Source organism: Pipistrellus kuhlii, unplaced genomic scaffold, assembly GCF_014108245.1.
Source record: "Pipistrellus kuhlii isolate mPipKuh1 unplaced genomic scaffold, mPipKuh1.p scaffold_m20_p_9, whole genome shotgun sequence".
Lineage (NCBI taxonomy): Eukaryota > Metazoa > Chordata > Mammalia > Chiroptera > Vespertilionidae > Pipistrellus > Pipistrellus kuhlii.
In genome coordinates, this window is record NW_023425595.1 from 50,582,255 (window position 1) to 50,608,018 (window position 25,764).

Consider the following 25,764-nt stretch of genomic DNA (forward strand, 5'->3'; position numbering starts at 1 on the left):
TAAATAACAAACAAACAGAACAACACAAGGCATTCAGAAGCCGAGACTCTGATAAAGAGATGAAGGGAAGGGATTCCCAGGACTGTGGCAGGAAGTCCTAGGATGACAGCTATATATAGGCCTAGAGAACACCCCTCATAGTCGCTGGGACAGAAGGCTCCTGGGAAGATGTATCCAAGAAAAGAAATGGAGCTAACAGATGATCTGACAGGAATTACAGTGTGAAAACCGTGTTAAGAGATGTTTCTCAGAGCTGTTAAGAGGCATAAGAAGGTTTAGCCAGAGGCTCACAAAAACATCACAAATGAAAAAAACCACAAACAACAACAACAGTTAGACATCCCCTGGAGAGGAATTATAGTTATAGTATAGTGCTTGTCTTTTAGGATTCTGAAAACACTGATATGGGTTTAAACAAATTTAAAGGGGAAAAGGTTGGAGATAAAACTAAAGTCTTCCTCTATTACAACAAAAACTTAAAATGAGTAAATCCAAAGGTTTCAGATATGGATGAATTTAGAAATATGGCAATAAATACCAGAAGAAGCAACTTAAAATGATTAAAGTGGATTATTTCTCTAGAGACTAAGAAAGTTGAGGGAAGGGGGTGCCAATTTTAGCTTTCGCATGTTAGCAGTATTTGTCTTTTTATATTATTTGCATGTGTTATTTTGGTAATAAAATCAAATTAAAAATGAGGACAATAATTGCATGTAGAGTCTTATAATTCAGAACTATAGAATAAAATTGAAGCAAAGAAAGTAAACAAGGTCCAATTACTAAAGACAAAATATTCAGCAACAAGTTTGGGTCCAGAATTTATGTGTTGTGTTTCTCATATATATCCACGCTGCTCCCACCACCACACAGCATACCCAGCTTACTACATTTTTTTTTATAGCAGCAGGCATGGTTTTCTGTATACAGGAGGTACTTACTATTTGTTGAATGTTAACTAACTGTATCAATTGCTGATTTTTTTCATGGTGATTTTTACTGAGCTTGGTCTGGAGAGCAGAGGGGTCATATCTGAAATTTAGAGTTTTGTTCTGTGTCGAGAGGGTAGGATTATAGTGAAAGGCATTTTGAAAAGCTCTTCCTGAAATCTGATTCTGAGGTGGACATTCCACAGGTCTAATCTACTTTACACAACGCATGGGTTTGCCAGAAACTTATTCAAGACAATTGATATTTGAGTGAGGCAGTCCACAGGAACTTTAACGATGCATTCCTATTTGCTCTCTGAACTATTCTTGGAACAAGCCAGAACCCCGGTTAGAAAATGCTCTTGAAGAAACCTACAGATCCAGGGAGGTGTCCCAGGGGAACCCTGGAAACGGGGAGGGGCGAAAAAAATATTCTTGCTAAAACAAAGTGTGAAAACCATTGAAACAAAACTTCAGAAAACATTATATCTGTTCCACATGATCTCTGCTTCCCAGGGAAAAACAGTCACTGACTTCCAGGCTAATATTTTGGCCTCAGCTTTTATAATGCAGCTTAATAGCAGAAACATCAAAGTAAACAGTATCATAGTTTCTTTGCAAGATTTCCAGTGGAAGATGTCCATAATATTACCTAATCCTGCCAGTGATAAATGTACCATTAAATTCATTTCCAGGAAAAAGTTTGTCTTCATTGATGAACTTGCATGCTGTTTTTATATTTTAAAAAATCCCTATATCCCCACATAATTTCTTTTTGCCCTAGTTGCCTGGAAACTCAGAGTGAAATGAGAGCTCCATCTTGGAATTCAGCCAAGGCAAGTGTCTATTAACATTTAATTTGGATTCTTTGAATGGATTTGGTCCTGATGGTCCTTATTTTGCAAAGAGAAGCAAGCTAACACTTGTAGATTACATGTAAGGTGTAGGACTTGTATTTGTTGTATATCTTACAGGCTATTGCATGGAACTTTTTCAGTAATCCTGAAAAAAATAGGTGCCATTTCCATTTTACAGATGACAGCTTAGTTTTAAGGAATTAGTTTAAGTAATTTGGCCAAGGACACCTTAATATTATGATGCTTACAACATTTTTGGAAGTAAACAATGCATAAATTCTCAATAAAGTATACTTTATATTCAAATTAATATAAGAATTATTAAATCTATTTCTTTTCTTTTGATTTTAAGATCATATAGTCTATACAACACACACACACACACACACACACATACACACACACACACACAGACACATACCCCATCCATAACTTCTTCCTTTGGTCTTTCCTCTTCTCTGTTTTTGTGCCCAGAAACTGGGACTTTCTCTCAGTTAATCTGTTAGCCGTTGGAGGTACAAAGATGAATTATACATAGACTCTGTTCTCAAGGAACTTAAATTTAGTGTAAGGATTAAAGTTAAGGATTGTAAGGATTAAATTACAATTCACAGTAGAAAGTAATGAACACAATGAGAAATACAAAATGCTTTGTGAGTTGAGAGTGGGAAAGACAAATTCCATGGTCCCAACTTTCTAGAAATTCACAGCTCTCTAGAGCAAATTTACTCTTAACATAACTATAAAACAACGTAAGAACTGTACTGGAAGTGTCTGCACCATGCTGTACACTCAGGAGGAGAAAGAAACAACTTTTACTTATTTCACAGTAACATGGACAGTTAGGGCGGTGATGGGGAGGACCAGGGACTTGGATTCTAAAACACCTCAGAACTGTCTAAGCAGGTTGACAATAGGGAAAAGGTAGCAGTTGGGGAAAAGACAGTCATAGGAGGAGAGCTGGTCCTGTGAAGAGGAACCTCAAGGAGTGACTGGGCCTGGGTTGAAGCTGCAATTCCAGGGAGGAGGCCTGGGCAAAGCAACAGAGATACTTGGAATCCCAGCCACTGGCCTCAGCCCTAAGGGATATGGAGCAAGGTACAGCCCATTAGTGAGAGGAACAAGGGAGCTGGAAAGAGGGAGATTGAAAGGTGTGTTGCAACAATGCAAGCACACGGGCAGCAGCAGTGGAGGTAGAGAAGAGGAGGAGGTGTGGATGGATGGTCAAGAGTGGAATCAGATCAGCACCTGGGAAGGTGGGCCTAGGCAGAGAGAAGGATCACCCCGACTGCAGAGATTCTGAGCTTGGGATCTGGGAAAATAGGAATCAATGGGATAGGAATGTTGACAGAAAGTTATTTTTGAAGGTTGCTGGGACCTTGAGCATGTTTGAAGATAGAAAGGTGAGAGGAAAGATATGAGATAATAACGAATGGAAAAAGTCTTCTGGAGCAGGAGCTGGTGTACAACATTGGCCTTTGAGAAGCTAGATCCGAAGGCTAAGGGAGAGAATGAGGGAGAGGACAGGTGAATGCCCAGAGACATTCTAAGGTTGGCACATTCAAATCTTTAAAATGTTCTCGGCATATCAATATTGTGAAGGTCTGCTTGCCTCTGGCCTGGCCCCTCCAGTATGCTCTCCTTACTGTAAATAGGGCAACTTTTCTGAAGACAAATCTAATTAACATTTAACATGTTTGAAGTAAGCAACTACCTTGTGGTAGGTACAAGTTATGTTTCTGTTTAAAAACAACCCTCACAATTGTTTCCATAACTTTCTATTGCCCTCAGCATGAATATCTATACTCCTTGCTATAGCTTGTAAGGCTCCTCATGATCTGGCCCCTGCTCACTCCTCTTGTCTCATCTCTCTCCTCTCCTGACCTTGCACTCTACAGTCTAGCCACACTGAACTTATTGGACTCTTCCAAAAGAACTTAGCTGTGTCTGGAAGGCTCTCATCCTTCCACTTCACTAACTCCTGTTCTCCTTGAGGAAGACACTTAGATGATAACTCTTCCAATAAGCCTTTTTCTGGTTCCCACAGGTATAATAGGAACTTCATCTCTGTGTTCTCAGAATACCTTATAGTAACTTCTATCAGACACCTTTATAATTACTACATTATAACCACCTGTTTGTGGGCAGAGATTGTGTCTTGATCACTATTGGCGAATTATTGATATTCCATACATGTTTTTTGAAAGAAAGATCACTTGGAATATTCTTGATAAAAGTATCTTGGTTCTCTTACCCATATGATTCCCCAGGACAGACCAGTTCCACCTCCATCAAAAGTGCCTCTGCAGAATCCCCCTCCACAGGTTTGACCTGTGCAGCAGCTGACAGTGAACTCTCTGGTCCCCAGTTTTGATAAGTAAAACTGTTAGTGCAGGTCCATGGACCAGTGGTGTTTTTAAGGGCAGACTTAGTATGGAGGAAGGTGGAAGTACTAACTCCTATTCCTATCTTCTGAGGAGGAGAAGGTGAGGTTGGCATTCTTAAATCCTCAGAGCAGAAGAAAGGATGGTGGATTAATGGTACAATTCATTTGCACAACAAATACATTTTGGGTGCCCTCTGCATAGTAGGTTTGTTAAGGGTTAGAATAAAGAGGAAGACACAGAAGAACAAAGATGTATGAGAAGTGATACTTGCTAAAGAAGAGAAAGCAGAGGGAGCTACCAGAGAATATAGATGGGAGCTAATCGAGAGTGGGAGGTCAGAGAAATCTCTTGGAGGAAATGTCTTAGCTGAGACCGAGAAAGCTTAAGATTGGTTAGTCAGGCAGAATAGAGCGGAAGAATGTTCCAAACAGAAGGAACAGCACATCTGAAGACACGAGGGTGAGAGAAAGCATGCCACTTTTTAGGAATTGGAGGACACTTTTTATGGAGGGAGCTGGAGGGCAGAGTGTGTATGAGTTTGAGGGATGATGTGGATGAATGGGTAGGAGTCAAAGGAAAAGAGAACTGGGAATGAGAACCTGTTAATCTGGAGTGCTTGGCAGGAGCAGGTCACGCAGGGATTTATGAGCCACACAAGGAGTTGGATTTCATTCTGAGAAAACGTAGATAATTTTGAAGGGTTTAGGCAGGTGACAGACAGGTCAAACACCTAATTTAGAATACTCACTCTTTGGCAAGTTAGCAAGCACTTGAAGTGAGAAGGGACAATGGTCAGAAGCTATTATGGATGCTTTGCCCCTGGGTATGTCCATTCAGAATTCACTCTCTGTGCCAGAGTCTCATGGGACAGAGATGGGCCGGCAGCACATTTGCCTCCTGGATCTTTTGCCAGGAAAACTCTCTTCACCCTTATTGCTAATAACAACCCTAGGGGCTATATGTACCCTCTTTCATGGCCTGGCATAGAACAGGTCTCAAGAAGGTCAGGGAAGAGATGCAAGTTGGTCTGTAGGTAAGGTGACCAGATGTCCCGGTTTTGGCGGGACAGTCCCAATTTTTAACAATTTGTCCTGCGTCCCGAGGCGTTTTAAAAAAGTCCCGATTCAAATATTAAAACGCTTATCTGTAGGGGAAGGGTACAAGAGGAGAGGGCACAGCCACTGGTGGGAGGAATGGACAAAAGACATAGAGACAGAGAAATATGAGTGAAATACCAGAATGTGGAGCCCACAACTTCAGGTGCTCACCCACACAGACCTGTGGGCTACCAAGAAGCAGGGCCTTGAAGGGCTCCCTGTTTATGAGGTTCATGTTTCCTAAAGGCAGAGCTGAATTTCAGCTCCTATGAAAAGCAAACTGTGGCAAACGCCGGTGATTCAGGGTGGAGGGAATTAGCAGTCCAAAGAACGGGAAACAGGTCAGCAACCCCCATTCTTTCATCCCTGGGGACCTTGAAACTTGATTTTGCAGGATGCACAGGAAAGGAGTCATTGGCTTCCCTCTATTATGCTCTACTCAATTTATTGCTTGGAGACTGAGGTGCCACTTTATTGTTCAGATTCATTGTATAAAATGCAAGTATTCAGCCAGAGTCCTCTAATTAGTATCCAGAGAGCTGCCGAGGCGCTCTCTCTCTCTCCATGTAAGTTTGGTTTTACCTGCTTAAAACACAATGCAGAAGAAGAAGATGATTCACTTGCATTACATCGCTCTGATTCGAGTAGTCTAAACATTTTTGCAGTCTTTTGTTTCAAACCTACAACTCTTTATAGTAAACACCTTCTGAATCTCAAATCTTTGTGCCTGATTTTAATTAGCATTAATGTGAAAATTTACTGATTATAGTAGTACACTGCCTAAATGTGTTTATGCTTCCTTTAGATTTCACAAGACGACCATCCCCCCCCCCCCCCCGCTACCAAACTGATAAAACCTGGCATATGATTAGAAAAGGCAAAACTAATTAAAATGGGTGCAAAGGGGATTGTTTCAGCCACCTACATTAATGCACATTACAGTTAAATATCTGTCAGATTTTCCATTAACCCTCTTGCATATCCGTCTCCAGGATCAAATCTATTTCTTAACCTCATACCCCCTTTCTCCCTTGGTTGGAAACTTGGTATTCAACAGGCTAAATTACCCACTAATGCTTTAAATGCACAGCTCTTATTGATGGATGCAACACATGGACAAAGACCTTGGAATGAGAAGAATAAAAGCCATTCTCCTAACTGTGGATTTAAACCCTAACATGGTCTTGTTATTGTGCTTATGTCTTTATCGAGGGATAAAGGAGTTAATTGTTGTTTTACACTAATTCACTCCATTGTGCTCTGAACTATTATGTACAACCATGAAATAAAAATGAAAGTGGAATATCCAGCAAATAGAGTTATATTCTGTAAAAGACTAAAACAACATGTTCAGAATTGAACTTGTAGACTTAGGGGAGAGGCCCGTGTGATTTGGGCTCAATTACTATATAGAGTGGATTGTGAAGGATAAGAACAATGTGGTAGATGTACCAAATGGGAATCCAATAAATATTAGAGACAGATGTCTTCTTCAGATCAAAAGCTCATTGAAAGGAGGAACCATGCTTTCCTGATCTCTTAGAGGAGTACAAAGAGGGTTCTTTGGATCACTTAATCTTTTAATCTCCAATTTTTGGCACACTGTAGGTGCTCAATAAATTTTTATCACATGAATGAATGCAAGAATTATGGTTTTTCCCTATTGTGAAACTCTTCATAGTAATCCTGAACAAGTTCTTAAATCTTGATGGATCATGTTGAAGAAAAAGAGAGTGAATAAATTTGCTTTATCATCTTTAAAAATCTGACAAAACCCTTGGATTTTTTGCTTTAAAAACTAAATCACATACCACTCCCTTGGGTTTTTTCCCCATTTTTATCTGGGATCAGAGGTACCAAAAAGCCCAGCAGCAAATCAGCCTAGCAACAGAAGCCTGAAATCAAAACATACACACAGACCAATGGAACATAATCGAGAGCCCAGAAATAAACCCACATGTATATGCATAAATAAATTTTGACAAAGAAACCAAAAATATACAATGGAGAAAAGAAAGCCTCGTCAATAAATGGTGCTGGGAAAATTGTAAAGCCACATACAAAAGAATGAAACCAGATTGCTATTTGTCATTATACATAAGAATTAACCAAAATAAATGAAAGACCTAAATATAAGACCTAAAACAATAAATTACATAGAAGAAAACAAAGGTACTACACGTGTGGACCTTGATCTAAGAGAGAGGATTCTGTGAGTTTAATCTCAAAGGCAATGGAAGCAAAAGCAAAATTAAATGAATGGGGCTATATCAAACTAAAAAGCTTCTGCACAGCAAAAGAAACTATCAACAAATCTAAAAGGCAACCAACCAAATATTGTAGAAGACATTTTTAAACACCACCTAGAGTAGGGGTTAAGGGGGAGAGATCAACCAAAGGACTTGTGTGCATGCATATAAGCCTAACCAGTGGTCATGGACAACAGGGGGTGGGGGCATAAGTGGGGAGGGGTTTGGGATGGGAATGGGGGGATGAGGACAATTATGTGATACCATAACCATCTCTACCTATTTTCTAACATAGGAAGCACAGTTCTTAGCATTGGACTTAAACTCAGACCAGTTACTCATATTAACTCTAAACAAGTTATTTAACCTCTCTGAGCCTCAAAGCCCTCACCTGCTAGAAAAGGTTGGCAGTATCTACCATTTGGGTTATTTGTATATGGCACGGAAATGGAATTAATGTTAAAAAACGAATGAATTAACTAACAAAACACATGAAAAATCCCCTCTGCTAATTTTTCCAAACAAGATTCTTCAAAACAAATCATCTATCGATATAATAATAAAAGTGTAATATGCTAATTAGGCTGGTCGTCCTTCCAGATGACCTTCTGGAGGAAGCTGGGGCTGTGGGGGAAGCCTGGGTCCTGGGTGCTGGAGGGAAGCCATTGCCAGCAGCCAGTAGGGGAAGGAAGGCCTACTCTTGTACAAAGTTCGTGCATCAGGCCTCTGGTATTAATATATGTCTGGAAAGTCACTGTGGATTCTGGCCTTAGCACTAGTTTCCTAGAGTATTAAAAACAACTTTTTGTTTTCTTTGTAAACTTAAAAGATGAATGATAAAATATCAAAGATAAAATTTAAAAACAAATTTTGTTTCCTTTGTAAACTTAACAGATGAATGATAAAATATCAAAGATCAAATGACTATGCAAACATAAGCTCCTGGCCTGCCATGGACAACTGTCAGTGTGTCTGTGCCAGACCCTTTCCCTTTTGCCAGCATAACCTCATCAAGGTGAGTCCTAACAGAAATCACCAAATGGTCAAAAGTCATTTGCAATGATCACCTCACTTTTCTTGAGTTTCTATCCTAACTTCCCTCTGGATTTCATGTCATTATACTTTACCCTTGACCGTAAGTTAGATACTGTCTTTTGGCTTCCCTCCTGGGTTCTGGATATACTGATTGACTTTGTTTCCCAGCTTTTTTTTTTTTTAGGACTTTAGCTTGTTTCATCTTTGGCCCTTCATGCTCCTGACTTCCTTTAACCTGGTTTTAGCCCCTAAACCAGTGGTTCCCAACCTTCCTAATGCCGCGACCCTTCAATACAGTTCTTCATGTTGTGGTGACCCCCAACCATAAAATTATTTTCGTTGTTACTTCGTAATTTTGCTACTGTTAATGGATCGTAATGTAAATATCTGTGTTTTCTGATGGTCTTAGGCTCTACAGCAGTGGCTCTCAACCTGTGGTTGAGAACTGCTAGCAGGGTCACGTAAGACCATGGGAAAACACAGATCTTTACATTACGATTCATCACAGTAGCAAAATAACAGTTATGAAGTAGCAATGAAAATAATTTTATGGTTGGGGGTCACCACAACATGAAGAACTGTATTGAAGCATCCAGGCATTAGGAAAGTTGAGAACCACTGCCCTAAACCCAAACCCTGGCACTAGCCTGTTGACTGACATTTTAGCCCCAAGAAAAGGGCGGTTTGCATGATATATTGTTGTAGAACACTGATTCATGATGATTTTCCCATTAGAAAAGGTATGTCCTGCTGATCTAAGGTTCTGTCTCTTCTCTAGCATGTCCTCTGGCAATTGTAAGTATGTAGAAGTATTAGGTTTATCAGTTAATAACACAGATTTATTTCAATAGATGGAGTAACACATATGTTTTTATATATATATATATATATATATATATATATATATATATATATGATTTGATATGTATGCTATTTTGTTGAATTGATAGCAAGCTTCAAAACTTCATATTTCAAATTTGCTGAAGGTATTAACATCATAGATATCTTTACGCTTAAAAATGTTGAATTTTGTGCCAAAAAAATAGCGTTTGTGGGAAGTTTTAATTCATTATTTTGAGGAAAAAATTATCGTATACTTTGGGAAGCTTATTGTGAACATGCTCCATCTCAAGATACTTATGAATGCTGGTTTAAATGTTTTAAAAGTGATGATTTCTATGTGAAAGACAAAAAATGTCCAGGTCAACAGAAAAAGTTTGAAGACCAACAATTATTGGATAAAGATGTGTGCCAAAGATATTATATATAAAAAACCCGAAAGAATTAATAATAAAAAAAACTAATAGACTAAATAAACGAATTCGGCAATGTAGCAGGATACAAAATTAATGTCAAGAAATCTATGGCCTTTCTATACATCAATAGTGAACTTACAGAAAGAAAGACTAAAAAAAAAAAAAAAAAATCCCATTTACCATTACACCAAAAAAATTAAGATACCTAGGAAATAAACTTAACTAAGGAGGTAAAAGACCTATACGTGGAAAACTACAGGACACTGAAAAAAGAGATAGAGGAAGATGTAAACAGATGGAAGAACATACCACGTTCATGGATTAGTAGAATTAACATCATTAAAATGTCCATACTACCCAAAGCAATCTATAGATTCAATGAACTCTCCATTAAAATACCAATGGCATACTTCACAGATCTAGAAAGAACTCTCCAAAAATTCATCTGGAATAAAAAAAGACCCAGAATAGTCACAAAAATCCTGAGAAAGAAGAATAAAGTAGGAGGGATCTCAATACCAGATTTCAAGCTGTATTACAAAGCCACTGTTCTCAAAACAGTCTGGTACTGGCACAAGAACAGACATATAGATCAATGGAATAGAATAGAGAATCCAGATATCAACCCAAAACACTATGTTCAATTAATATTTGACAAAGGAGGCATGAATATACAATAGAGTTAAGACAGTCTCTTCAATAAATGGTGTTGGGAAAATTGGACAGATACATGCAAAAAAATGAAACTAGATCACCAACTTACACCATACACAAAAATAAACTCAAAATGGATACAGGACTTAAACATAAGACGAGAATACTAGAGAAATCCATGGGCAGCAAAATGCTAAAGAGGAAATAAACAAATGGGACTACATCAAAATAAAAAGCTTTTTTTTTTTTTTTTTTTTTTTTTTTTTTTTTTTTTTTACAGAAAAAGAAACTATCAACAAAACAACAAGAAAGTCCACTATATGGGAGAACATATTTGCAAATGTTATCACTGATAAAAGTTTAATCTCCAACATCTATAGGCAGCTAATACAACTTAATAAAAGGAAGAGAAATGATCCAATAAAAAAAATGGGTAACGGACGTAAATAGAATCTTTTCAAAAGAAGACAGAAGGAAGGCCAAGAGACACATGAAAACATGCTCAAAATTATTAATTATCCGAGAGATGCAAATCAAAACGACAATGCAGTGCCATCTCACACCTGTCAGAATGGCAATCATCAACAAATCAACAAACGACGTGTTGGCGAGGATGCGGAAAAAAGGAACCCTTGTGCACTGCTGGTGGGAATGTAGATTGGTGCAGCCACTGTGGAGAACAGCATGGAGTTTTCTCAAAAAACTAAAAATGGAACTCCCATTTGACCCAGTAATCCCACTCCTATGAATATATCCTAAGAAACTGGAAACACCAATCAGAAAGGATATATGCACCCCTATATTCATAGCAGCACAATTTACAATAGCTACGATTTGGAAACAGCCTAGGTGCCCATCAGCAGATGACTGGATCAGAAAACTATGGTACATCTACACAATAGAATACCATGCTGCCATAAAAAAGAAGGAATTCTTCCCATTTGCAGCAACCTGGATGCAATTGGAGAACATTATGCTAAATGAAATAAGCCAGTCAATGAAAGAAAAATACCACATGATCTCACTCATTTATGGATAATAAAGAACATTTAAACCATTGAACAAAAAGATACAGAGACAGTAAAGCATCAAACAGAATGTCAAATTACAGCAGGAAAGTTAGGGAAAGGTGGGGGAGATAAGAGATCAACTGAAGGACTTGTATGCATGCATATAAGCATAACCAATGGATGCAAAACTCTGGGGGGTGAGGGCATGTATGGGAGTGGGGTGCGGGGCAATGGTAAGATATGTACACATATAATACCTTAAAAAAATGAGGGGGAAAAAAGATGTGTGTCAAACTCAAAAACAACTTGCACAAAGATTAAGTGTTGCTCAACAAACAATTTCCAATTGTTTACAAGCAATGGGAAAGATCTTAAAGGAAGAAAAATGGTGCCACATCAACTGAATGAAAGACAAATGGAAAACCGAAAAGTAATCAATAAAATGTTGCTTCAATGGCATGAAAGTCTTTTTTTGCATCAAATTGTGACTGGTGATAAAAAGTGGATTTATTTTGAGAATCCCAAACTCACAAATCATGGGTCAATCCAGCTCAACCATCAGCATTGACTCCAAGGCCAAATCGCTTCGGAAAGAAGACAATGCTCTGCATTTGGTGGGATCAGGAAGGTGTGGTGTATTATGAGCTCTTAAAACCAGGTGAAACCATTAATCAACAACAAAGAATCAATTGGAAACACGCTTTGATCGTGAAACCACCAGAATTTTCCAGAAGACACAGCAAAGTAATTTGCTTCATGATGACCCACCATCACACACTTCAAAACCAGTTAAAGACACATTAGAAGATCTTGCCTGGGAAGTATTAACCCACCCACCGTATTCACCAGACATTGCTCCTTCAGATTATCACTTGTTCTGATTGATGGCACATGTGCTTTCTGAGCAGCACTTCAAAACGTCCAAAGTGGAAAATTTGGTCTCTGAATGGTTTGCCTCAAAACAAGAAAAGTTCTATTGGGGTGGTATCCACAAATTATTATACCTGAAAGATGGGGGAAATGTGTAGCTAGCAATGGACATTACTTTGGATAAAGCACTTTTGATGTTTCCCTTGAAATTACCGTGTTTTCTTTGATTACAAAATCTGCCATTATGGCCGAAACTGGTTTGGCTCAGTGGATAGAGCATCAGCCTGCGGACTGAAGAGTCCCAGGTTCGATTCCGGTCAAGGGCATGTACCTTGGTTGCAGGCACATCCCCAGCAGGGGGTGTGCAGGAGGCAGCTGATCGATGTTTCTCTCTCATTGATGTTTCTGGCTCTCTATCCCTCTCCCTTCCTCTCTGTAAAAAAATCAATAAAATATATAAGTTTTTTTTTTTAAATCTGCCATTATACACACCTAGTATTGTCAGTATATGAAAAGTACAGTGATTCCCCCACCCTCACCCAGACAAGTTGGGAAACAGTTTTCTGAGGGTTAATCTTGAAGATCAGACATAAACAAAATTACCTTCCAAAAGAGGGGAGGAGAACATTAGGAGACTTGCCTGATTTAAGTCAGGGTTGATATGTAGAGTAGTGAAGGATAAACTTGGCTAGGCAGAGAGAGTGTGGTGAGGTTCTTGATGTATGATTGAGGAGCTTGGCTTTAAACGAAGGAGGAAATGTACAAATTTATGTTTCGGTCATAACAAACCATCCATTCATTGGCTGCCTGCCCTCTCAGAATTTTTAGAGATGGGAGAATTCTAAACCAAATATAGAATCCACTTGAGTTTCATGGATCTAATGTTAGGAAAAAAGTCACACTTTTAAGTGTCTAATTAAAAAGCTCTGAAAAAAAGATCACTTTTTGACTCAAGAGATCAGTGCTTTCGGACTACTCTTATATGAGTCCTGGTCAGCCAGTAACTCTTTCACACCTTAAACAAGTCATGAAGATAGATTCGACCTGCATGCATTACATCCCGCTCTTGCCCTCTCCCATAACCTTCAAATCAGAAAGGGAAGAAAATTATAGCCGGGAGCTTTTCCAATTTGAAAAGCCCCAAACATTAGCAAGACAGAGTGGCTGAAGACATTTTGTGAAATGCCAAATGCCATTTGTTCTCAAAGTCTCTGGAGAAGGGGCTTTACTCAAAACCACCCCAGGCATGGAACAATAAGATGTTTATAGCAATTCGATTATGCTGCATCTGTCTCTTAGGAATTTCCAGGAGAGCAGAAGTGGGTACCCAACAAAGGGAGAGAGGCCTAGGAATCCCCCAAATTTAGCCTCTGCTTGAGCAAGCAGATCTGTCTGAGTTCTGAAAGTTGAGCAGAAGGCCATCTGTGCACCCTCTACTGGGTAAATTACAAGCAACCAATGAACAAATTCAGTGTACCATTCTGTAGCAGAAAGCCAAGATTTCCAGCATTTCCAAGGCTAAAAGGCTCCAATTAGCAAATCCCACAGTAAATCTTCCTGTGTTTGACATAAAGTGAGTATGACAAGCAGAAAAAAGTCACGACTATTGTTTTCATTTAGGATGCTTTTAGTTGATAAACTTAAGAGTTGCTGAGTTATCAATCCCCCCTCCCATGTCTTTGATCATGAGTAGCAGAGATTTAGTGAATCTGAAATGAGAATACATATGTGTACTGTTTACTGTGGATGGGGGAGTTAAATCTATTCTCTTTGAGTTGAGAATACTTGGCAATATACTGGATGAGACAATAAAATTAGAAAAACTTGACCTGTCCAGTGTTGCTCAGTGGTTAGAGGGCTGGCCTTTGGATGGAAGGGTTACAGGTTCAATGATTCCTGGTCAAGGACACGTACCTGGGCTGCAGGCTTGATCCCCAGGCCTGGTTAGGGTGTATGCAGAAGGCAACCAATCAATGTGTCTTTCTCAGATAAATTTTTTTCCTCTCTCCCTCCTTTTCCCCTTTCTCTCTCTCTAGAAATCAGTGGGAAAAATATCTTTGGTAAGGATTAACAACAACAGAAATTAGAAAAAAACCTTTGAAATATTTACATCCAAACGAAAGATGCTTCTCAAAATTATCATCTTGGGAAGGAACTTATTTCCTTGATTGCCTTCAGAGAAAGTTCACAAACCAAGCTTGACATGCAGCCATATAAGATCAGTTATTCCTTGTTTTTGACCCAAAGCAGCATTATCCAGCTTGACTATTTAAAAAAAAAAAACCCTGACAGGATGAATATTATTGCATCGGTAATAATCCACTCAGTGTACTAAAAGCTCTGAAGGAAATCCCCAGAGGAAAACTTTGTAACTATAGTGAATAGCACCGTTATTAGAATGGGCCTAACTCCACAAAGGTGAATGCTTTCAAGAGGGCAACACTTACTTGACTCTAGAGCTCTGCTACATTCACTTCCAACTCAGGCTCAAAAGACTTCAGAGTCATAGATCATAGAATCATTGAGCTGGAAGGGACACAGGTTCAATCTACAAAACTGAAATAAAGCTTTAAATGGGTAGCCACTCACCTTTCTATTTAGAAGAGACCTTTCGCTTGGAATGCCACCGCTATTTCTAACACTTTTGAAAAGCCTTCTCAAAAAAGGTGAAAATTATCTGGGCATTCTATGTATCCTATGCATTGGGAAAAGTAAAAATCACCCAAGACACTGGAAGATGTTTGTTGAGTTTGCCATTAATACCCATTAATGTGCTTGGATCCTAGAAGCTGAGTTGGGGACTAAGGGACCAGAAGTATGGTGTATGGTTGTTGATGTGAGCAGTAGAGCTGGAAACAGGACAGATGTCAGAGGTGGCAGGAAGACTGATGAGGCACCTGCTGCAAATTATTTATTTTGACTAGCTCCATAATGTTCATCCTTAGGAAGGTCTACAACTAGGCAGTTACACAGACTATTTTAATTCTTTTAACAACCCCAAAGGTTAGAGATTTAAGACTTTCTCTATCCCAAAAGGACTTAATCAACTATGTATATTGTGCAAATATTGTCCAGTATGAGAAGATGAATTCCTTTTAAGAATCCCACAACGATCTCTAGGTGGTCATTCATTTCTCAACAAATCCTACCTGAGAGCTGCACAGCCTAGTGGCTGAATGCACAACCCTTCAAAGTAGACCCGTCAGAAACCTGGCTCAGCTACTTATTATCTGTGTGGTTGTGGGAAAGTTATTTAACCTCTCTGCGCCTCACCTGTAAGATGAGAATAATGGTATTTCACTCAGACGGGTAAAATGAGATACCACAAGTAAGGGAGGCAGAAGTCATGCCATTTATAGAGTAAACACTCAAGAAATGCTCTCATTAATATGTCATTACTTATTATTTCCATTTTTATGGTCTGAAGTCTGAGCCCAGGGAGGATAAATCACTCTCCACTCACTATATTGCTAGAGGGGAAAAATAGTGATAGTTCTCTTTTATTCCTCCAATATTATTTTGTTAGAATTTGAGACTTACTCTAATGCCTTTCCTATATAATACTAATACTTGTTAAAATATTTTGATATCATATATGGCTCTTTCCATGATAACCACAATAACAGCCAACTTTTTTTCTAGACTCTAAACTAAGAATTATATCATTTCATTATTAAAAAAAAACCTAGGGTATATTATTACCAATTTTAAAGGTTAGGAAACGGAGGCTTAGAGACTTGCTTGAAGTCATGTACCTAGTGAGTGTTGGTAAGAATTTGAACCTAAATTCATCCAAATCAATATGGCTACATGTAACTGAGAAAGTAGTTCCACAGTACCATTTGTTTTTAAATGATCCCCAAACTACCCATATTAAAAACAAAACCTTCTAAAATGTACACATGACTCTTAATAAGTCCATTCTTCATAATCTACAATTAAAATATAGATCACTCTTTAAACAAGAACTGAAAACGCTTTACTTGATACACAGTTCTAGGATCCTAGTTGAGTCTAGTTTTCTCACATCTAGGGCAAAGGGTAGCTTGGCCACAGTCTGTGGTGCTTGTGGCATTCTTTTCTGGGCTGTGACCATGAAAACTACTCTAGGAATGGGACTGAAATTAGGCTCTGTGCCATTGTGCTGTTCCAACATACTGTTTTGACATGTAATTTGCTGACTTTGTGCTTGGACACTAATGTAGACCTGTCAAATTACATGCACAAGCAACATTCAAGTTCCTTTCCTCAAGCCTGTCTCCCTCCCTCCCTCCCTCCCTCCCTTATTTTCTTTTTTTTTTTTTTTCCCCCAGGAAGAGTTTCCTCTTTCAAGTTCCCTAAGAACTAGAGCTTCCTCATCAGTATGTGCTGTGGAGATACATAGTTCTTTCTTCATACTATTCAAATACACATGTTTGGGGCAGAATAAAATCCCTATTTTATGGTAACCACAGGATGTAAGGTAACCACAGATTTTTGTTGTTGTTCATCATCATGATGACTTCATCCTTTAACATGTAACTTTAACTCCAACATTACTTTCTCCAGAAGCCTGCTCTGGTTTCCCTTTGCTGGGTAAGATACCCAACCTCTGTGCTCTCACATCATTCCCCTTGCCTCTCATTAAATGATAGTCTTTAAAGCCTGTCTCCCTCTGGAGGCCGTGCTTGCAGACAAGGATCATGTCTAATTTAAGGTTAATACTCAGCACCAACATGGAGTCACAGCAGGATCTATTATGATGGGTGGGGCATTAAGACATTTTAATTGGTTGGATGGATGGTAAACTAGTTGTTAAATACTTTCAATATCACTTGTGGCCTTATGTCAACACTCAGCATAATCACAACATCTTGCACATGGTAGGTGTTCAGGTTGTACTTGTTGACTTAATGACCAATTTATGGACTGGATGAATAAACAATGTGCATATCAGAATCTGATTGACAACTGGACCTGTAACCAAAGGCATGGATTATAATGAAACATTCTTAATATGCAAGAGCCTTTGATCCCTACAGATCCCGATGACATTAACGCCCTATAAAGAAATACTAGCTCAAGACTCCTTGAGGTCTTCATATGGATCCGTCAGAATCACGGGTCTTGATCCTGTCCCAACATAAATATAATGGTAACCAAAACACAATGACCAAGACCCGTGGTCTATGGGCACTCTGTGTTTGGAGTAGCAGAGCCCTTACCTGTCTGTGTTGTTGGGAGACTTGGTATCCCAGTCCTGTGACGGGTGGATTCTGCATTTTCTGGAGCAGGATCTTTTGCTGAAGTGGCAAAGATGACCTTAGCAAAGGCTGGTTTGACAGAGGTTGGGTGGGCTGAGAGGGTGGCTGCTGTGCCTGCTGCTGCTGCTGCTGCTGCTGCTGCTGCTGCTGTTGCTGTTGTCGCTGCTGCTGCTGCTGCTGCTGAGCTGACATTGAGCTCTGTTGCTGCTGCTGCTGCTGCTGCTGCTGCTGTTGGGTGTAGTGTAGGAGAGAAGGCTTGTTCTGAGAAGGCAAAACAGAAGGCATCTGTTGGTTTGCTTGATCTGAGTTAAAATGGAACAAAGGCTTGGTATTGCCAAGACGGGGCTCCATGGCCGTGTGCGAGCTGTTCATAAAGCTTCGACTGAGATCCTGAGGCTTTGGCTGCATAAGCACATCCAGGTGCCCACCCTGGGCTGAGGGGCTGGCCTTGTACATGTAGTTAGCCATGACTTTTGACTGGCTGCTGCTGCTGGCTACCCCAGGCATGGGGGAGCCCTGTGGGCTGAATGGCTGCTGACTGAAAGAAGGGCTAGGGATTTTCTCCTGCCCGAATGGACCTGGAGATGGCCCAGCGGGAGAGGGCAAGGCTGACCAGTTGGTGGGCTGGTGCTGCTGCTGCTGGTGCTGCTGCATCCGGGCATGCTGTTGACGGTTGGCTGCTATCTGTTTGAGCTGTTGGGCATGGGACACTTCCTGCCAGTTTGGCAAGGCCCGGCTTGCTCCTGAGGCTGTCTGAGGCTGAGCCTGGCTCTGAGGGACCGAAGGAATTGGGGAGGAAGTGGACAGGGCAGTGTTGGCCATGGAGAATGCTGGGCCGGCTGATGGGGGCCTCAACTGAGGAGAGCCCGATGGCCCCTGGGTCAGACCAGGTGAGTATTCACTTTTGATCACTGTCTTCTCCATAGAAATGGAGGGCCTGGGAGTGCTTCTCTGGCTTTGCTGACCCAAGTCAATGTTAAATGGATCGTCCTGCTTTATGGTGGCATTGATCATGTTCTCCAGCTCAAGGTCACTCATTGGAGGAACAGATATGTTGGTCAGTTCATTGAACAGTTCCTGCAGTTCAGGATCCATCATTTGCTCTCCGGAGTCATCTCCGTACCTATTAGAAAAAATATTCTCCTGGGTCATCTGGCCATCCATGTGCTTACTGCAAGACAGAGTCTCCCCTGGCTCCTTCTTTACTTCTTTCAAGCCCATGTTAAACATGCCATTGCCAGGAGAATGTGTGTGGGGAGGCAGATTGTTAGTCTTTCTCAGGGGTGCTTGGCTCATGGGCAAGGTCCCTGACATAATCTGACTTTGTCCATTGTTTACTTGGAGACCTCCTTGTCCTGCAGAGAGGTTCTCCCCGACGCGGATTCTTTTGATATCAAGGAAGGAGTTGTCCACAAAGCCGTTGGGCCTCTTGCTGTTGGCAGGAGACAGATTGACTATCTGTTTTCTTTTCAAGGAACCCTGGAGCTGAAAGACAAGAGGGAAAGAAAGATAAAATGAGATATGAATCCAGATGTGCTTCTTTTCAAAAGCGACATAATTTTTAAACATTTCTTCCATTTACACACAGGAAGAATTAAAAAAGAAGCACCAATGAAGCCGAGTCTGGAATATGATGAAACTCGCAGTAGCACAAACAGAACAAAATAAAATGGTTCTGGAGGAGCAGATCAATTAGTGGTCAGAGGTCACTGTGGTTCCATGATAGTGACATAGGCCAATGGATGAAGAATCCTGCATAGATCATCAGGAGCTATTGATAATATCTACAGTGCATCACCACAGTGTTGTTGCTTTTTCTTGTAGGTCAAAATATTCCACATGCCTGTACACATAACCCCACACACCTACAGGTGACTGGCATGAACACAGCTTTGACCAAGATGGGAAACCCAGAAAAGTATAAAGCTGGGATACAATTTCTACTTGTGTTTTCCCCCCACAGATTCAACCCTTTCATTGCTATTATCCTCTACGTAAGTATTGGAATTATTGTTGTGCCCAAGGAGATATGCTATCTGATGTTCATCGACTCTTCCTCCTGTAATTCTGTGGCTTTGCAGTTGAGCCCATGCAGCAACATTGTGTGGGTGCACAGAAACCATGATTTTATCATTTATCATCGGAGACACTCTCAGCACAGATTTCCCTGGGGATTTGTTTCCTCAGTGTTTGCAACAACTGATTAGATGTGTATTACTTTATGGATAAGTAAAGCGAGGCTCAGAGAGGCTAAGTAACTTGCACAGTGTCACACAGCTAGGAAGTGCTAGACCTGGGCTTTTACTTACGGTCTGTCTAGTTCTAAAGCCTGTGTCACTTCCACTATATTATAATGCTGGAATTGGCATGGTAAGGGGTTAGAATTTGCCCAGGAGAATGGGCAGAGGGAAGTGAGCACAGAGACATCCTGGATCTCTGCTAAAATGATGAGGAATCTGGGAATGGCCAGGATGCAGCACAGAACCTAATGTGAGCATGATGTTTCTAGTCATCAGTGCCTGTTTCAGTAACTCTTTATCTGTGGTTTTCCTCATTCACAGGTGGTATATAGTTATGGTAGATGTGCCATGTGTTGCCTTTTACCATTGCTAACTGGTAATCAGAGAAAGGAACCCAATCCAAGCTGAGCCAATCAGCTCCTTCCTTGGTAATCCTATGGCTCTCTTTGGGTGGCTGCACAGTGATTTAAAAAAACGTGTGAGCTGCTGTTCCATTACGTCCACCTGACCATAGAGAAAGGAAGTCCAGAGAGAGAACAAGGAAGTATAGTGGAAAGACACAAGATTTGATAGCATTTAGGGGCCTGATTCAATCCCAGGTCAGCTTTGCAACTTTCCTTGTCGTCCTTGATACTTTGCAATCTTTATACTAAATCCCCCTTTATGCTTAAGCTTATATGAGTTGGGCTTCTTCTATTTTCAATTAAGACTCTCAATGAAGTCCCATGTGACTTCACAGTAAGTGATGAGCAATGTGCAGCAAGGGGTAGGGTATAATTTGTACTGGGTGTGAAGCTCCTCCCTCTCTTCTCTGAGTGTTTCGGGACTCCTAATCCTGTCTACTCACGAATGTAGACAATGTCATCACAGAACACTGGTCAGCCATCACCCCATTTAGCAGAAACTCCAAGTTGCCACTGTCTGTCCTCATGAGGTCAGAAAGAGCACAGACCAAAGAGGTCAGCCATGCTACCCCAAGAGTGGCCACACTGATTTAAATATTTCAGTATATGTTACATGGTAAAGGCTCTTTCACAACTAATAGAGAACAAACAAAGGGGTACATTCTTTCCCCCAGGTTTGGGTTATCACCTTTGATTTATTTTCCCCTGCTTTCAAAAACCGGTTCTGCCAGATTCTCCCATTGCCGTGGCCACTCCCTGGGCAGTGCAGTGCATACTCTAGGAAGCAGCGCTAGCACTTTGTACAAGCCACCAGGATTGTAGAGACAGTGATAGAATTAGCAAGGGTTGTATCAGTACAATAATAAGAGCAATCATTTATTAAGTGCTGTGTGCTAGGCATTGTGCAAAGATCCCTGCAGGAGTAATCTCACTGGATTCTCACAATGCTAAGAATCCTCACAACAACCCTGTGAGATGGAAACTATAGTGATTTGTTGCTTAGCAATGGGGGCACATTCTGAGAAATGTGTTGTTAGATGATGTTGTCATTGTGCAAACATAGAGTGTGCTTACACAAAGCTAGATGGTGTAGTCTACTACACATCGTTTAGCTTATTGCCTTCCTTTATAGTAGGGGTGTCGAACTCAATCAGAGAAGGGGCCAAAATCTAAAATCCAGCCTAAATCGCGGGCCGAATGGTTTACTGAACAGTCATAAACTGTCATTGTGATGGAAACGCAGCGGAGTGCAGTGATGACAGCGCAGTGCGGGCCACATTGCAAGGCCTGGTGGGACGGATTTGGCCCGCGGGCCTTGTGTTTGACACATGTGCTTTATAGCATGCTAGTGCTCTCAATCTCACTGTATGAGATTGTAACACAATTGTAAGTATTTGTGTATCTAAACATAGAAAAAGGTACAATAAAAATACATTATAAAAGATAAAGTGTGCAAAGGGGGAGGATAAGAGGGTAAGCCGTGGAGGGAGGCACCATTGGAGGGAGGGAGAATATGTCTCAGAAGGAGGGAGGAAGGGAGAAAGGGAAGGAAGGGAAGGAGAGAGAAGGCAGAGTTCAAAAAAGACACAGAGAGATAAAGCTTGAGATGAGAGATGATAATAAAAGGGAGAAGGGGAAGAGAGAGATTCAGTGATGGAGGGAGGGAGGAGAGAGGAAGAGGGAGGGAGGGAGAGAGAAAGGAACTGGACTGGAAGGAAAGAGTGCAGGCTCCTCGGCTCCTCTCACTCCCTCACCAACTCCAGCCAAGGCAGTGGGCAGGCACACGGGGCGGGTGGACAGTATGCAGAGCCTCCTTGCCTATTTAAACCACCCAGAACTGGCAAAATTGTAGTAGAGTCCAGTCTTTACTCTTCACGTTGCAAATTTTTTGTTTAAAATGTATTACAATCATATGAGACCACCATTCCCATGTGTGATCTGTTGTTTACCCAAACATCGCTCTGTAGCACATGCTTGTATTTCTTACCTGCCCCTCATTTTTATAGATGAGAAAACTGAGGTTTGGAGATTGAGTAACATTTCAAGGTCACACAAATAGTAAGCCATAAAGTCAAGAATCAAACCAAGCATTCCCTCTGCAGGGCCTGTGCTGTGCAGTAAATGGTACCATAGGCCCTGACAGAGGTAACTGGTACCCACACCCATGTATTGAGGAGGACTGGGAACCAGTCCTGACACGACATTAAGTTGCTTTGCTATTCTAGGCAAGTTACTAGTATTTTACTTCTGTGGGCAATAGTTCCCTTCTTTATAAATAGGATTACCTCTGAGAACACTTTCCCCCCTGAACATAGAAAATAACAGGCACCGAGGGAGTGACACCAGGTACAGCTGGATAAATGACTGACATGGGGAGTAGAAGTCCTCCTTAGTGATGCTGTGGAAGACAAATCATGAATCAAAGGATTCCATTAGGACTCCATTGAGTATGATGCTATATCAAGAGAATTGTGGAGATAGTCTGTGTCCTGTTTTGTAGAAGTTTCTAATCAAGGTTGTGTCATCAAGACCCACTGAGTGCTGATTAGGCACCAGCTACTGGAACAATACAATGTAAATGATTCTCAAAGTTCAACCTTTAGCTTGAAGTATTTTTTTGTTGAACTAAATATTCATCATCAAATACATGGCTTTGTGTTTGGAACTCCCATTCTAGGTTTTCATCAGAGTTCACATTTTTTTCTTTTTTAAAACATATTTTTATTGATTTCAGAAATGAAGGGAGAGAGATATACAAACATCAATGATGAGAGAGAATCATTGATCAGCTGCCTCCCGCACACCCCACACTGGGATGGAGCCCGCAACCCAAGAATTTGTCCTGACCAGGAATCGAACCGTGACTTCCTGGTTCATAGGTCCATGCTCAACCACTGAGCAATGCCGACTGGGCCACATTATTTTTTTTTTTTTGACACTATTACATATGTCCCCATTCTTCCTCCAACTTTGCCTGCCTCCACCCAGTGCCTGCCTCCACACTTCCCTCTGGCCATCACCATACTACTTCTATGGGTTCAGACACATGGCTTTGAATTGTATTGAGCCATATACAGTTCTCCACCTAGAGTTCTGTGATAAAAAGCTACTATTCTAGCAGGAGTAGAGGACGAACACAGTTAGTCATTAATACCTTAGTGAGAAAGAGTTCATGAGAAAATTCAATGCCACCTTACCAGGCCAAGAGTGGTCCTCAGGGAATAAGACAATCAGGGGAATGGTGGGGAATGAAGACCTTATGGGTGGCCTGGATGGAATGGAGGAAGGGGCAAGTATAAGGACAATGTATATCCTGAGGGTTAGAGAAACAACAACCAAAAATGCACTTAATAGCACTGAAAGGACAGAGGGAAGAACCAGAGCTGATCTCACTCACCCAGGCTTATCCATCAGGCATGGACAGCACAGTGCCCAAGGCCCATGGTAGTCTTAGGGGCCCGAAAAAATATTTAAATTTATTTTAAAACAGAAGAAAAAAACTTTTAGGCTGAAGGAATGTTTTAATATATAATAGTAATATACTTATCGTTATGCCAACACAGTCAGAAAACAATGTTAAATTTGGTAAGGAAAAAGGGGCTCTTGAAAGCAAAACTGCCTAATGCTCCCAAAAGGCTCTCATTTAATAACTACTGTGTACGAAGTGCTTATTTTGAGACGGGTACTCTTAAAATAAAGACCTGTGTAGTCTCATTTAATCTTTTCACAGCTGTCTGAACATCATCCTGATCCTCATTTAATAAGTGAGAAAATTGCCGCCCCTGACATTAAGATTACACAGCGAATGGAGGCAGGATGCCAACCCAGGTCTGGCTGGTTCCAGAGTCCTTGTTCTTAATCACCAGCCACACTGCTCACTTTCCTTTCTGCCTTCAACTTGCCACATGTTGACACTCTTCTGGATGCAGGGGATGCAGCCAAGACAAAGGGTAATAGAATGAAGACATATCACATGTACAGGGCAAGGGGGAGGGCATTTGGGACTCCTAGGGATGGATGGCAGGGAGAGAACAGTGACATCATTGGCTGGAGGTTGATGGTGAAAGCTCAGGACATCGCCCTCGAGGCTCCGGTATAAGGAAGGGAAGAAACAAAGGGTCATGTGGCCAGTCAAAAAGATTTACTGAGGAGAGAGAGAGAGAGAGAGAGAGAGAGAGAGAGAGAGAGAGAGAGAGAGAGAGAGAGAGAGAGCTCTGAGCCAGACCCACTCAAGTCATCCCTGGTATGAGGGAACCTATGCAGAGAATTAGGCTGGAGGCAGAAGGCAGAGGCTTAGAAAGAACACAGCACTTCCACCATTACACGTTCCCATTACCTCGCTGGATGGGGAAACATCTTTGTTTGGTGCCATCAATCTGCACCCCCAAACTATGATGTTTAATTTGTGAGATTAAGTGTATAAAATCACCCTTTCAGTAGCTATCCAACGAAAGGGCTTCTTTGGGAAATGATTTCAGCACAGCAAGTCTAGTCTGGTTTGCGTACTACACAGGGACCACTGTACTTTCCTTTATGAGAGCCGGCAAACTTTCTTTTCCCACTTGAACACCTTAGTGCTATTTGAGGCCTGCGGTCTCTGCCGGGGAAAGGTGCAGGCCTGCTCAGGGCCCGTTCCAGACACAGTGGCCTGCCTGCCCCAAGGGCTGGGGATGGAGGTGCCTGGACACTACGGACAAGGAAAATGCAGTCCACAGTGGAATCGAGGCCGGGGTCCCTCGGTAAACTCTCCTTTTGAAACAGCTGCGCTCTATTCTTCCAGAGGACTTGAAACATAAACTTCCTGGAGGGATTTAAAGATGCCATTATTGCACAATCCTCTGGTTTCTGTTTCATTCCCTGCCCCCTATTCCTTTCCACAAAATAAATGCCCTCTTTGTCTCCTATGCTGCCCTAGGAACAAGGACTATGCCACACAAAGGTAACAATTCAGTCCACAGGTCACATATTTTTCTATCTTTCTCAACGATGCATCCACCCAAGGACCAAAGTGGCCACTGCCTAGATCCTCTGGGGACCATCTTGGTCCCCTCATCTATGAACTTTCCTCATGGCTGTTTAGAAACAGGGTTGGGAACAGAGAACATTAGAAAGAGACCAAACCCTCAATCAAATAATTTATGCCTCTTGATTGGATTCTTGAAGTAAAAATGTTTGGGATCCTTGGACAGGAAGTTCCAGCTCAGCACAGTACCCGCAGGCGGAAACATTAGTCCTGGGGTCTTCTGCCCCAAACACACCAGAAGGGGTGTTAGGGCTTTTGCTAAAGATGTCAGACAGCTTCCACTTCTGATGTGGCCATTGAGCTTGCTGCCTTGTTTTTCTGTACTGTGAGGTATTGTTTTTGTCTGGATATAGGTTTGCCCAGCTAGGTTTTAAGCTCTTTGAGGGTGGACACTGTGTCCTGAATTTGACCGGGGTTCCTTCCAGCACCCACCACAGTGCTGGGCATTTTCTAGGTGTTCAAACAGTAGTTTGTTGGTTGATCTCAGTACTTGAGAAGCTGGATCCTTCTAAT

The 25,764-nt window shown here is 41.1% G+C and overlaps 1 protein-coding gene across 1 annotated transcript in view; it reads right to left on the reverse strand.

Moving 5' to 3' along the window:
* MAML2 (mastermind like transcriptional coactivator 2) overlaps window positions 1-25,764 on the reverse strand; it is a 355,571-nt gene that overhangs the window by 95,258 nt on the left and 234,549 nt on the right. Inside the window, exon 2 of the mRNA XM_036427706.2 lies at window positions 17,546-19,069. Within this exon, the coding sequence (XP_036283599.1) occupies window positions 17,546-19,069 (1,524 nt within the window). The remainder of the gene's footprint in view (window positions 1-17,545; window positions 19,070-25,764) is intronic.